Raw genomic sequence first — 13,613 nt, 5'->3', positions numbered from 1 at the left:
CAAATACTTTAGATTGATGATAATTTTATATGTCAATTACTACAGAAGATAATCGCTTTTAATTGCTGTGGCAGATGTAGAGTAAATCTTTATCTCTGACTGGCTGTTACTCTTCACACACAGCAAAGAATTATTTCACTCCTCAAACTGGAAGCTGGAGCTGTTTTACATTACTTGACATCCCTGACGGTGTGCTTCATTGTTTTGATGTTGTACACGGCAGGTGTCCAGTCCGACAGTGACTCATCAGCAGCGAGCAACAAGATGAGCGGGCAGAGCAGCGTGAAGCCTAATCGACCCTCGCTGGCCAAGATTCTCCTCAGTCTGGATGGCAACCTGGCCAAACAGCAGGCTCTGTCTCACGTGCTGTCAGCCCTCCAAATCATGTATGCAAGGTATGCTGTGCGCACGACTGGAAATATCCCATTGCAGTGACACAGGAGGCTCACAGGGAAAAAGTAACTGCCTTTATATTTAGAGTGTGGGTCATTCAGAGTACAGGGTTAGTAGCTCTACAGTTTAGTTGGATTTCATGTGAGAAACCAGTTGAGACTTGTATTTGTTTAACAGAAGGTAATATTCTGCTGAGGTTGGAGTTCAAAACATGAGATATTTGACCTCTAAGTGTTTTATCTGCTGACTGACGCGAGTTATCGTCATTTGTCGGTTTTACTGATGACAAGATGCTTTTTGTGTTCCCCCAGGGATGCGGTGGTCGGTGCACTGATGCCAGCCAGCATGATTCTGCCAGCAGAGTGTCCTTCCAGTTCACCTGTTCCCCCGTTAGACTCCTCATCCTCCTCCAGTGTGAGTGATGAAGAAGGTCCTCCCATCCCGCCTGAAGCTGAAGAACGGGTCAGCCCTAATCCCTGGCAAGACAAGAAGGGGGAGGTCAGGAACACAATATATACTTCTTTTAAATTTAGAATGGCTTTAATTTCACTGCATTATCTCCTAAATCCTAATTTATTAATGGCAATGACAGTGTTGTCATGCTTTTTGGCTATTTGTCATTAAAGCGCAGCCTCATCTGTATTTTGTGCTGATTTTACTGTAAAGCTGTAACCTCACAGTGTGCATTTTTATCAATGATGACCAGGTGTGTAGATGCAGTCATCAGCAAACTACATATGGGTCCATTTTTGGAAGCACCAGCAGCTCCCATAGGTCTTTGATCATAATTACAAGTTTTACCAAGTTTATGCAACAACTTTAAGTTTTTCTCCTCGAGATTCGTCTGCTTTCATTCGCCCCCAGCGGTTACTGGTGGTAGCAGCAAGGCCAGTTTCAGACTGAGGCAAACACTTACTAAGCAGTTATAGAAATAAAATGGAGGTGTATCTCTTGACAGTTTAGCTCACTTTTTCACCTTGTTAAGATGTACCATGTTGTTGTTTTTTTATAAGCTAGAATATACGTCATGAGTGAAATACGCAAAGGTGCATGTTTGCTAATATACTTTGTTAATGAATAATTTGGTGAGCATGTGGGTATTTTGTGTGTGAACAGGTTCCCTCATCTGAAGATGCCATCACTCCATCATCAGCTGTCACTCCCTCCGCCTGTGGAGCCTCCTCACGTCCCTTCATCCCTGTCACCGACGACCCCGGAGCAGCCAGCATCATAGCTGAGACCATGACAAAGACGAAAGAGGTTAGTCTGTTTAATAACAAGCAGAATAAGTGTGGTAACTCCAGATGTATCTGTCTAACTCTGCCTTTTTCTTTGTTTTCTGTTCAGGACTCTGAGAGTCAGAGTAAAGTGGTTGGTCCAGAGCCTCAGTACCTGGACGAGTTCACGAGTCTGCTGGTGCCTGATGATACCCGAGTCATGGTGGACCTTCTCAAGCTGGCAGTGTCATGTCGCTCTGGGGAGAAAGGCAAGGAGGTGCTGTCAGCTGTGCTGTCTGGCATGGGCACAGCTTATCCACAGGTAATGTGCTGTATTCTTTAATAGAACGGGCATGTTGGCCTGCTTTTTGTGCTGTAGAAAGTCGGCTGTTAACAGTCACTATCTTCTGCAGGTTGCTGACATGCTTCTGGAATTGTGTGTCACTGAATTGGAGGACGTTGCGACGGACTCACAAAGCGGTCGTCTGTCCTCACAGCCAGTTGTTGTAGAGAGCAGCCATCCGTACACAGACGACACTTCTACTAGCGGCACTGTAAAGATCCCAGGTAAAACATAAATCAACTGGAATTGCATGCAATCAAAAGAGCAAGATCATTTGTGGGATCTTACAGGAGCTCAGTATGACAGATCACTTGGATGTAGACAACAATTTGTTCTTTGCTCTGTAGGAGCCGAGGGTCTGAGGATAGAGTTTGACCGACAGTGTTCAACCGAGAGGCGACACGACCCGCTAACCATCATGGATGGAGCCAATAGGATCGTCTCTGTCAGATCAGGTAATACGGAGACTGTTCAGAAAAAAACATAACAAATTACAAGCAACGGCAAGAGGATCAAAAATTCGTGATGCTATGTGTGTTTCAGGTCGGGAATGGTCCGACTGGTCCAGTGAGTTAAGGATCCCTGGAGATGAGCTCAAGTGGAAGTTCACCAGTGATGGTTCAGTTAATGGTTGGGGCTGGCGCTTCACTGTGTATCCCATCATGCCTGCAGCTGGTGAGTCGTGTTGAATTTATACAACCGATTTCTGACACTGGTTGGTTTATTACTGTACTCATACTGTACCTCTCACACACTTTAATATGAGCCAATTGTCAGAATGAAGCTGATATATAATCATGCTATAACAGAATGTACCTCGGTTTGTGACCCTTTTTTCTTGTTTTTCCTCAGGTCCCAAAGACTTGCTGTCTGATCGCTGTATCTTGTCCTGCCCCTCCATGGACTTAGTCACATGTCTCTTGGACTTTAGGCTTAACTTTGCTTCCAACAGGAGCATTGTGCCTCGTTTAGCTGCCTCCCTGGCTGCTTGTGCTCAGCTTAGTGCCCTAGGTACAGTATGATCATCAGCATTTGCCATGATTAAGCTCCAGCATAGTCTAAATAAAAGGAAGAATTTGTTAGAATTTCTCCTCAGTAATAAAATTCTCAAGAAACTTAATTTTCTTTATCATTGAAATGTTCATGTTAATTTTTTTTTATCATATATAGCTGCTGGACACAGGATGTGGGCTCTGCAGAGGCTACGAAAGCTTCTGACCACAGAATACGGTCAGTCCATCAACATAAACAGACTACTGGGGGACAGCGAAGGCGAGGCTCGCTCCATGGTGAGTACAGTGTGATACTTACTATTGGTATACTTTCAGAATAGTTTCAATAAAATAACTATTGTGTATAAATCATGGTAATTTATAGGGTTGTGCACAATATTAATAGTGGAAGTTTTGTTGACAAAGTTTAGTTTTTCAAATTACCTGTGGATATTTGTTTAATTTAATGCTTTTTAGAATTTAAAATAAATGCATTGCAGACAAAGTGCAGATCTACTGAAGCAGAGACAATAATTGATATGATAAATGTAGTAAATACTATTAAAGGTGAATAACTAACATAGTTTTGTGATAGCACTTGAATTCGTTGTGGTTGTAATGTTTGAGTATAGTGAACTTGGGCACTGGTCAGTGGCATTGCCCTTGCCATGTTCACTGTATATCGGGACTTCAGTTGTTATTCTGTTCATTGTTTGATTTATTTTTAGTGGTTGACATGATTTGTGGCTGTTTTTTGCTATGTGTATTTGTACCTGATCTATCCGTCTTGATCTGTTTTTCGCACCACAAACAGTAACGTAATCGAAGCACGTTTCTCATGATGTCTGCACTGTCAGCAGTTCATGAGTGTTTGAAATATGATGTGAGAGATAATGTTATTCATCTCCTGCAGTCAAAACAGAGAATAACAGTGACAAAGATGAAAAAAAAAACAGGGATACTCTTTGGAGAGCCAAGCCGTTATTTAGAATAATGAGTCTTGTCTATTTAACAATGAAGTAACTAACTGATAATCTATTTTCTTTCAGAGTTTCACTGGCAGTGCACTGGCTGCTCTTGTGAAAGGTCTACCAGAGGCTCTGCAGAGGCAGTACGAATATGAAGACCCCATCGTCAGGGGAGGGAAGCAGCTGCTTCATAGTCCATTTTTTAAGGTACTCAGTTGTTTCCTTGCCTCCTCTATGGCTTTCGATGTTGACAGTGTGATGGATTTTTCTAGGCTTTATAAATAGTTTTCTCAGAGGTTAATTTTAACATTTTATCCAGGTTTTGGTTGCTCTTGCTTGTGACCTCGAGCTTGACACTTTACCCTGCTGTGCTGAGACCCATAAGTGGGCCTGGTTCCGCCGCTACTGCACCGCCTCCAGAGTGGCTGTCGCTCTGGATAAGAGAACCTCTCTACCGAGACCCTTCCTGGACGAGGTGTGTGCCAGGCTGTGCCAGCCACCTTCAGTTTTCTTCATCAGTCATTGACCTAAAAATGTTCCTAATCCATTTTCCTTCATTGCTTTATGCCTCTTAAGGTTACAAAGAAGATTCGTGAGCTCATGGCGGATCACGAGAGCATGAACGGACTTCACGAGAGTCACGACTTGTTCAAGCGTGAGCACGACGAGCAGCTCGTACAGTGGATGAACCGGCGGCCAGACGACTGGACGCTCTCCGCCGGGGGCAGCGGCACCATCTATGGCTGGGGCCACAACCACAGAGGGCAGCTGGGGGGCATTGAGGGGGCAAAAGTCAAAGTACCCACACCCACTGAAGCCCTCGCCACTCTGCGGCCTGTCCAGCTTATCGGAGGGGAGCAGACTCTGTTTGCTGTTACCGCTGATGGAAAGGTCTCATCTCCGTTTGCTTTTATCAAGCCAAATATAAACTGTATGGACTTCATGCTGCACATTTTTGTACTTTCCAGGAAATTGTAAAATAACTTATTTTATCTTGATTTTAAGCTGTATGCAACAGGATATGGAGCAGGGGGCAGACTGGGTATTGGAGGCACTGAATCTGTATCCACCCCAACTTTACTGGAGTCCATTCAGCACGTCTTCATCAGGAAGGTGGCTGTGAACTCTGGAGGGAAGCACTGCCTTGCCCTGTCCTCTGAAGGGGAGGTCTACTCCTGGGGAGAGGCTGAGGATGGAAAACTTGGCCATGGGAACAGAAGGTTACATTAACTAAATAACACTTTAACCTTCAGTTTGCAGCTCACGACACACAAGTGTCAATGCAAGCCCATGTCACTGTAAGCATTAAGGACAGTGTGAAAAGGTTTTGTAATAACTGAGACTCCTCTTGACTTCAGCCCCTGTGACCGTCCTCGTGTAATTGAGTCCCTGAGGGGAGTGGAAGTGGTTGATATTGCAGCCGGAGGAGCACACAGCGCCTGCATCACAGCCAGTGGAGAGCTCTTCACCTGGGGCAAGGGTCGCTATGGACGACTGGGCCATGGGGACAGCGAGGACCAGCTTAAACCCAAGCTGGTGTGTGATCACTTGGCTCTGTTTTTCACAAGACTCAAAAGTTTGTGCACTCAACATGAAAGGAGTAACTGTCTGTCTGTGTGGTTTATCCAGGTGGATGCACTGCAGGGTCACAGGGTCATCGATGTGGCCTGTGGCAGTGGGGACGCCCAGACGCTGTGTCTAACTGATGATGACATGGTCTGGTCCTGGGGTGATGGGGACTACGGCAAATTGGGCCGGGGAGGCAGTGACGGCTGCAAAATCCCCATGAAGGTAAGACAGATTACACAGCAGTGTGGACTTGAGGTCAGAAAAGGCATTACTTTATACTTACACTCGACCTTAGCAAAGACTATTAATCTCTAAATGGGTTTTCTCTTTCCTTTAAGATCAATAAGCCCAACTGTTATTTACACTTCTAAGTGCTGTTGGCTGAAAATCGTGGACAGGGAATTGGGGTTTAAGGCACAATATAACATTTTTGGAAATACTCTTCAGAAAGCACCACTCTGTCTCAGACACTGTTAGCTCACAGTGCTGGTTTTGCTACAGAGGGTTGCTTGGGATGTATCTGTAGACACATTAGCCATGTTTCAATAACATATTTCCATTTTGCAAAACAGTTTTGCACACGTCTGAAGAGGTTTTTGACTTTTTCAAAAGCATTAATGTGCTCCTTGAGACTTTGAAACACCATTTTTGCGTAAGTTCTGACGCAGCAAACATTTAGCCCATCTGACTGATCAGCTGCTTGCGCTTACAGGCATGAAACGTAAAACCTGGCCAAGAATAATCATAACTTTCCTGATCCAAAACAATTTCTGAAGACCCCTCTCCATTTTTGTTTGTTTATTCTTCTTCCACTGGGTTTTTTTAGCAGTTGGCAAACAACTGATTTTGTTTCCGTCATCTTCCTATTTATTACAGCCATATTATAGCGTAGTTTATAGTGCGATCTTCTAACAGCACTACACTGCTTAGTTGTTTTCACTCCAAAGAAATGAGCCTAATTCACCTTTTGTGACCTTTCAAAAGTTTTTACTTGCTGCATGTATTAGCCTAAATGCACTTTAAATAAACCTCAAAAGCTAGTGTTTGCAGAACATTAAATCATTTTAAAGTGGTTAGTTGGTACTGTGAGGTTGGTTGTTGAGCTGTAATATGCAAACTGCTGTTCAAGAGTTTTTGGTAATCCTTTTTAGAACAGAGGGGCACAGCGCAATTTCTTTTGACATGATGTCATTTAGTTTGGAATCAATTTTGAGTAAATGTTCAGTAAACGTGCCATCTGTTTGACCTAGTGGTTTACATTCAGGATGCTGAGTTCAAAATTGTGAAAATACGGAGCAGTTTACATGTAGTCTGTTCTTCCCACTGCCAAAAAAGTTGTTTAATTTCTGCAAGGCTGTTGATGTTGCACATTTCTCCTTATGAAAGTAGCACCAAAAATAATTAGGTCAGGTTAGAGCATATTGACCAGCCAATTAAACAGTTGGCCTGAAGAATACAACTTAAAATTTATTTTGGAATGCAGATCAGTAGGCACCATTCATGTGTTCAAAAGTTCCTGAGACCAGAGGAGTAGCTCTTTAGGCTTGAAGGCAGTTAGATCAAACTGCCTGTCAAGCCATATGGATCAGCAAATTTAGCTTAGCCTGAGTAGACACAAGAAGTAGATATAAGGCCAAGTTATGGCTCCAAGTATCTGTTGGTGTAAGTAGGTCAGGGCAAGAGAATGGTGTGGCAACTACCCGCAGGGTCTCGTGATTTCAGATATCACTGCAGAACCTAGTGATAAATCAGACTTGTTTTAATATGAATGCCAGGATTGTATTGGCACCACCATCGGGTACAAATAAACACTAATTAAAGATACTTCATAGATTAGTGGCAACTACAAAGTTACAAATTAATGTCAATATTTGATTTGATGAATGATCTGCTTGCAGAGATATAACATAACTCAACAAGACCAATATCCTTGAGACACAATGTGCTTTGTGTACATTGTGGAGAGCGAGTAAGAGCTGGGAAATCTTGTGTCTTTTTTATTCACACGATTCACTAAATAATGCCTTTTGTTTTCAGATCGACTCTCTCACCGGCCTCGGAGTGGTCAAAGTGGAGTGCGGCTCTCAGTTTTCAGTGGCTCTTACTAAATCTGGAGCAGTGTACACATGGTATGTACAGAGACGATCTGCCAGGTTTTTCAATGTGTTTGTGACGAGAAGGCTCACTGTGTGTGCTGTGTCATTTAAAGGGGCAAAGGCGACTACCATCGACTGGGCCACGGCTCCGATGACCATGTTCGTCGGCCCAGACAGGTGCAGGGACTACAGGGTAAAAAAGTCATCGCCATCGCCACAGGGTCACTGCACTGTGTGTGCTGCACGGAGGATGGTAAGTAGAATTTTAAATGCATCATCCTGCTTTTTTTATTTGATCCCCACAGGTGTATTTTTCTGCTCATTGCAGATACGCTTTCTTTTTGCCTTTTGTTATCAATGAGTCCAACAGTTCAGCTTAGTCAGGCTGGATTACCGCTTCACAAAGGGCTTTGTTGTTGTGTTTGGCTCAGGAGAAGTGTACACATGGGGCGACAATGATGAGGGCCAACTTGGAGATGGTACCACTAATGCCATCCAGAGGCCTCGGCTGGTTGCTGCGCTGCAGGGCAAGAAAATCAACAGGGTGGCCTGTGGATCTGCTCACACTCTCGCCTGGTCCACCAGCAAGCCCACTAATGCTGGAAAACTGCCTGCACAGGTCCTGTACTTTCTATAACAGCAGCTTTGAAACATTAATTCTCAGTCCACAGCTTCCAATAGATGGCAGTAATGTTTGCAGAGACAAGTATCATTAAATCAAAGCCACTTTCTGAACATCTAATGACCATCTCTACAAACTGTTGATCCTTAAATGTCTGTGTATTGTGTTTAAGGTTCCTATGGAGTACAACCACCTGCAGGAGATTCCCATCATGGCCCTGAGGAACAGGCTGCTGCTGCTGCATCACATCTCAGAGCTCTTCTGCCCTTGTATACCCATGTTTGACCTGGAGGGTCGCCTGGGTCAGACAGGTCACGGCCCTTCAGTGGGCTTCGACACTCTCAGGGGGATCCTCATCTCCCAGGGCAAGGTGGGACACCGTGGAACTTAAAAACAGAAACGTGCATTTAAAACATAGAATAATGTTATATGTTTGTTCGGCACTAAAACTCACACTTTCTTGGTTTGGTGGGACATTTTTTTCATCTTAACAGGAAGCAGCTTTTAGAAAGGTGGTTCAAGCCACGATGGTGAGAGACAGACAGCACGGACCAGTGGTGGAGTTGAACAGGATACAGGTACAGCTGCAAATAATGCAAACAGCACACATTTTAAGTGCACTATGCTCGCTCATGATACGAGAACCAGCTCCAACAGTAAGATTCTAAATTAATCATTAGGAAAGTTTCATTGTTGATCCCGCTTACTCACTCACGCTAGTTTATGAACAGTATCCACAATCTGTCTACAGAATTAGTCAAGGTAGTTAAATGTTTGAGTTTCTTCCTTCCTCCTAGTTCATCATCTTAATAAATTGTGAGTGTGACATAATTCTCAGTTAACTTGCTTCTGTTGAGTTGCTTGATAGCAGGTGAATATTACAAATTGTGTGACCTTCCTGTAACAGTCATCTTCATTTAGCAAAGACTTTACAGTTTCTGGACTTTGCACTTACAGTGAAGTAGCCAAAGTAAACAAGAAAATATTAAAGAAACCAGAAAAAAGACCACTGTCTCTATGATTATGGTTACTTTATCTAGCTCTGCGTTTCCTCTAACATTTATCTGTGGTAAGAAGCGTTTCACAATTCTGCTGTGAAGAATGGTTATGAACAGAGAATCCTAATTTCACAACACAAACTTTCAGTATCTATTCTGCTTATCGAGGCATGTTACAGCTGACTGAAGTTACTCTTCAACTCCTTGTAGCAGCACTTTACTACAGTGTTGTGCTACTTCTGTCAGACAGCAACACAGACTGACTTCACACAACAAGCCCACTGGTCTAAATCACTACCTTCCTTAAAGTGGATCTACAATCAGGCTGTAGGTGTATTAATCTCACTGCTTAAAAACACTGCCCAAATAACACTTCATATAATTATAAGTGTTTGTAGAGATGGGGTAGTGGTGGAAGAATTACATAGGTCTTTAATTAGATTAGATTCCACTTGATTGTCATTGCACAGTGTACCAAGTACCCCACTAGTTTAGCATCTTACCAGAAGTGCAAAAGAGCAGTAAAGTGCATTATATAGAGAATGAATAGTATGGACAGAGAGTTATGAACACACTAAGTATATAAATACAATTCCTGTGGGCACAATATAAAGACAGATAAATGTACACCACCGTTCAAAGGTTTGGGTTCACCCATGCATTCGTGTTTTCCATGAAAACTCACACTTTTATTTATGTGTTAACATAACTGCACAAGGGTTTTCTAATCATCAATGAGCCTTTCAACACCATTAGCTAACACAATGTAGCATTAGAACACAGGAGTGATGGTTGCTGGAAATGTTCCTCTGTACCCCATGGAGATATTCCGTTTCCAGCTAGAATAGTCATTTACTACATTAACAATAATGTGTAGACTGTATTTCTGATTCATTTATTGTTATCTTCATTGAAAAAAACACTGCTTTTCTTTCAAAAATAAAGACATTTCTAAGTGACCCCAAACTTTTGAACGGTAGGGAATGTGTAAAGGTTGGGATAAATTGCTGTATGAAGAGTGTGGACCGTAAGATTTATGCAGCATATAATGGGATGAGATGAAATGGAGGAATTATGCAGTCTGTATACACAGTACAAACAATATAGTTGTTCTGATCTATCTGAACAGTGTATTGTTATTGGATGAAAGTGCTAATCCTCACACTGTAAAAGCCCTGCATTGAAAGTTTGACTTAAAGTACAGGCATCCAAGTGTAATCAGGAAAATGTACTCTGGTGCTAAAAGTAAAAATGTTGTGACAGTTATACTGTAACACAGTATATTATGTCATTGGATGATTAGATTTTTCCTCATTATGTAACTAAAAATCTGCATTTTACTGTTGTAGTAGCTCTAACCTCCTGCCTCTCAACGAATCGGATTTGAGAATCATCAAGAACCAGAATCGATGAGCAAAATCTTTAAAGTGCAAACGTTACCCAGCCCTACTTATTATCAGTATCTTAATCATTTTTATCTCCTTTCAAGTCTCCTGCCCTTCCTCTAACTGTACCTCCCTCCTCTCTCGCTGTGAGGCTGCGTTCCAGACTGACTCCTCAGCATTACATGTGATGTCTTTCATAAGGGGATTTTTTCGTGGTGTGTGATCTACACTCCTTCCTGTCTGAAGTCTGAGTCCTGCTCTGAGTTTTACACTTTCCTCCACATAGAGTCTAGACTTGCCCCGCTGCCTCTCCCCTTCACCTCCCCTCTCCCCACCATGTAACTCTATCTGTGGAGGGCAGAGCTGTCATATCCAGCCGTTCATGCGTATCAGCCCTTCCTCTCTATCCAGCAGGAAGTTATTAGGCACAGAACAGAAACAAATCAAACCATAATCTCATCATTTTTTTTCACCTTCTTCTTCACCCTGCAGGTGAAGCGCTCCCGTAGCAAAGGGGGGTTGGCAGGTCCTGATGGAACCAAGTCTGTATTTGGTCAGATGTGTGCCAAAATGAGTTCATTCAGCCCCGACAGCCTGCTGCTCCCCCACCGAGTGTGGAAGGTTAAATTTGTAGGTGGGTGTCCAAACCCCCTTCACATATCACACAGCATTGTCTTCAGAAGTAACATCTATTTGTCAGTAAAATTTCCCACATTTTAAATACACTTTTTTTTCTTTTTCTTAGGGGAGTCCGTTGATGACTGTGGTGGCGGCTACAGCGAGTCCATTGCAGAAATGTGTGAGGAGCTGCAGAACGCTCTGACTCCCCTGCTCATCGTCACCCCTAACGGCCGCGACGAGTCGGGCGCCAACAGGGACTGTTTCCTGCTGAACCCAGCAGCCAAGTCCCCTCTTCACATGAGCATGTTCCGCTTCCTAGGTATAATCCAGTTAATCTCCCAGACAGGTCTGGGGTGTTAATCCTAGATAAACAAAAACTGAAAATATGCTTTTAATTTAAAAAGTACAAATAGTTCGTGCTCATTTTTTTTGCTGATGAAACACCTGACTTGCACTGTTGAGCATGTTTTCTTTTCATGCAGATTTTCCTTTTTGTTTGTTGAATCCACTTTCCGCCACACGGTGACAGATGATTGCTCATGTCTGATCTGTGAGTAATGCGCTCTGCTTGCTGCGTCTGCAGGAGTGCTCCTAGGTATTGCAATCCGGACTGGAAGCCCTCTTAGCCTGAATCTGGCAGAGCCTGTATGGAAGCAGCTGGCAGGCATGAACCTGACCATCGCTGACCTCAGTGAGGTACGTACACAGTCCTGCTCCTCAGAACACAATGGAGCTCTCAGTGTGCACTGATGAGGACTTGCTTAGTGTGAAAATATAACTAATATTTCAAACGCTGCCAGAACTACTCATATGAGTGCATTTGTACTGAAGTGTCATTTAGGAGTGATGAAAGAGATCTTTATTCCTGGAAGTTTCTCAAGAGCGAACAGAATTCATTAGTGGTCCAGACCCATCAAATTGGTCAATAACAGACGTTCTGCCGCATTAATGAGAAATGCTTGTTTGTATTAAATTATGAGAGCAAATCCGATCACAGTGAAGCACGAAATGGCCGTTTCCAGAAATAATCACAGGACCCGAAGTCATGTCCTTGTCACATTCACGTACAGTGGAATGAGCTAGTCAAAGTATAAATTACAGCTCCATGACACTAGAACATCACAAGCATTGTAGCAATACTTTAAAAAGTCAGATAAACCCTGTCATTTATCCTGTCCCTTAAATCCTTACACCCTCCAGTGAAGGGATCTGGTGGCTCCCTAATGATGTCAAGGGCACTTAGATGACATTGTTTCTGTCTATTTGACGAAAGAGTCACCGATAATCAATACAAGGTTGATTTGAGTGATCACCTTCTTTCTAGGGGTCACATTTCTATCCTGATGGGAGTGATCTCTTCAAGGATGACAATATCTTTGTCCACAGGACACAGTGTGAATGGTTTGTTGAGTGTGAAAATGCAATGAATTACACTTAGGGGAAATTTTGTCCTCATGAAAACACCAAGTGTGGCAATATCTTTTGGAAAATTGGTATTCATTCTTCCAGTGGAGTTCAGAGACTCTGAGAATAAATGCAACGGTGCACTAAAGCTGTTCTGGTGGCACATAGGGGCCCAACACCTTGTTAAAACCCATTATGTTGGCTTTTCCTTTAATTTGTCACCCGTCTGTTGTTAATCTGGTTACTAAAGAACTGCATTTGTTTCACCTTTCTAAGAGGGAGTGGTGGCAGTGGGGCCATTTGCAAGATTTTAGGGGCCTAACAATCAAATCATATGGAGTTCCTCATGAACAGATGGGATTCTTTAGTTTATAGTTTATAGCAATTTGTGTAGTGAAGAGAGTTTCTCTGAAGTTTAAAAATAAACCTCAGAGAAAAGAGTAAGAGTTTTGGAATGTGAAAGTGTTATCATGTGAGGGCCTTGCTCTCAGAATGACCATTTGGAATTTTTTACAGCAGTGTCAGTAGACTTCACAGGGGTTCTGGTGGTCTCTACCATCTCTGCCTTCCAGCTAGAAAAAGCAATGTCTCTCTTTATGTCAGACATTATATAACTTTTAAACCCTCACAGTGTGGATTATAACCTGCAAAAAGAACACATTCCTATACATTCCTCCTCAGATTAAAACCTAAGCCAATCAGCTCACTGCCCTCTAATGGTACCGAGTTCTCCAGACGTTTCTGGGAAGTCACACTGTACCTGCTCCTCAGAAGTCTACATTCATTTTAATGACAGAGCCAGGTCCTCGACTTTTGCCTAAGCGATGGTGTGAGTCCACTCCTGCCCTCACGCTCTGATCATGAGCTCCTGAACCCTCTTAGAGAGACGAGTGAAATGGAAAAAAGGCCCTTTTCACTCACAAAGCTGCTCTTGTTTTGTGGTTTTGCCCCTGAGATATTAAAAAGGTTAGATGGCTGATGAATTCAGCACAAGACTGGAACGAG

The 13,613-nt window shown here is 42.9% G+C and overlaps 1 protein-coding gene across 3 annotated transcripts in view; it reads left to right on the top strand.

Moving 5' to 3' along the window:
* herc2 (HECT and RLD domain containing E3 ubiquitin protein ligase 2) overlaps positions 1–13,613 on the top strand; it is a 53,431-nt gene that overhangs the window by 37,407 nt on the left and 2,411 nt on the right. For all 3 annotated transcript variants that reach the window (XM_023267046.2, XM_023267045.2, XM_023267044.3), the window contains exons 65-87: positions 224–395; positions 705–891; positions 1,510–1,653; positions 1,741–1,932; positions 2,024–2,177; positions 2,301–2,408; positions 2,497–2,628; positions 2,806–2,964; positions 3,124–3,242; positions 3,995–4,120; positions 4,233–4,388; positions 4,490–4,804; positions 4,919–5,133; positions 5,272–5,449; positions 5,543–5,704; positions 7,520–7,611; positions 7,692–7,831; positions 8,010–8,197; positions 8,373–8,570; positions 8,695–8,778; positions 11,076–11,217; positions 11,329–11,523; positions 11,788–11,900. In XM_023267046.2, coding sequence (XP_023122814.1) covers positions 224–395; positions 705–891; positions 1,510–1,653; positions 1,741–1,932; positions 2,024–2,177; positions 2,301–2,408; positions 2,497–2,628; positions 2,806–2,964; positions 3,124–3,242; positions 3,995–4,120; positions 4,233–4,388; positions 4,490–4,804; positions 4,919–5,133; positions 5,272–5,449; positions 5,543–5,704; positions 7,520–7,611; positions 7,692–7,831; positions 8,010–8,197; positions 8,373–8,570; positions 8,695–8,778; positions 11,076–11,217; positions 11,329–11,523; positions 11,788–11,900 — 3,671 coding nt within the window. The remainder of the gene's footprint in view (positions 1–223; positions 396–704; positions 892–1,509; positions 1,654–1,740; positions 1,933–2,023; positions 2,178–2,300; positions 2,409–2,496; positions 2,629–2,805; positions 2,965–3,123; positions 3,243–3,994; positions 4,121–4,232; positions 4,389–4,489; positions 4,805–4,918; positions 5,134–5,271; positions 5,450–5,542; positions 5,705–7,519; positions 7,612–7,691; positions 7,832–8,009; positions 8,198–8,372; positions 8,571–8,694; positions 8,779–11,075; positions 11,218–11,328; positions 11,524–11,787; positions 11,901–13,613) is intronic.

This window comes from Amphiprion ocellaris, chromosome 2 (genome assembly GCF_022539595.1).
Source record: "Amphiprion ocellaris isolate individual 3 ecotype Okinawa chromosome 2, ASM2253959v1, whole genome shotgun sequence".
Classification (NCBI taxonomy): Eukaryota; Metazoa; Chordata; class Actinopteri; family Pomacentridae; genus Amphiprion; species Amphiprion ocellaris.
The sequence above is the reverse complement of the archived record's forward strand: the minus strand, read 5'-3'. Positions and strand labels throughout refer to the sequence as shown.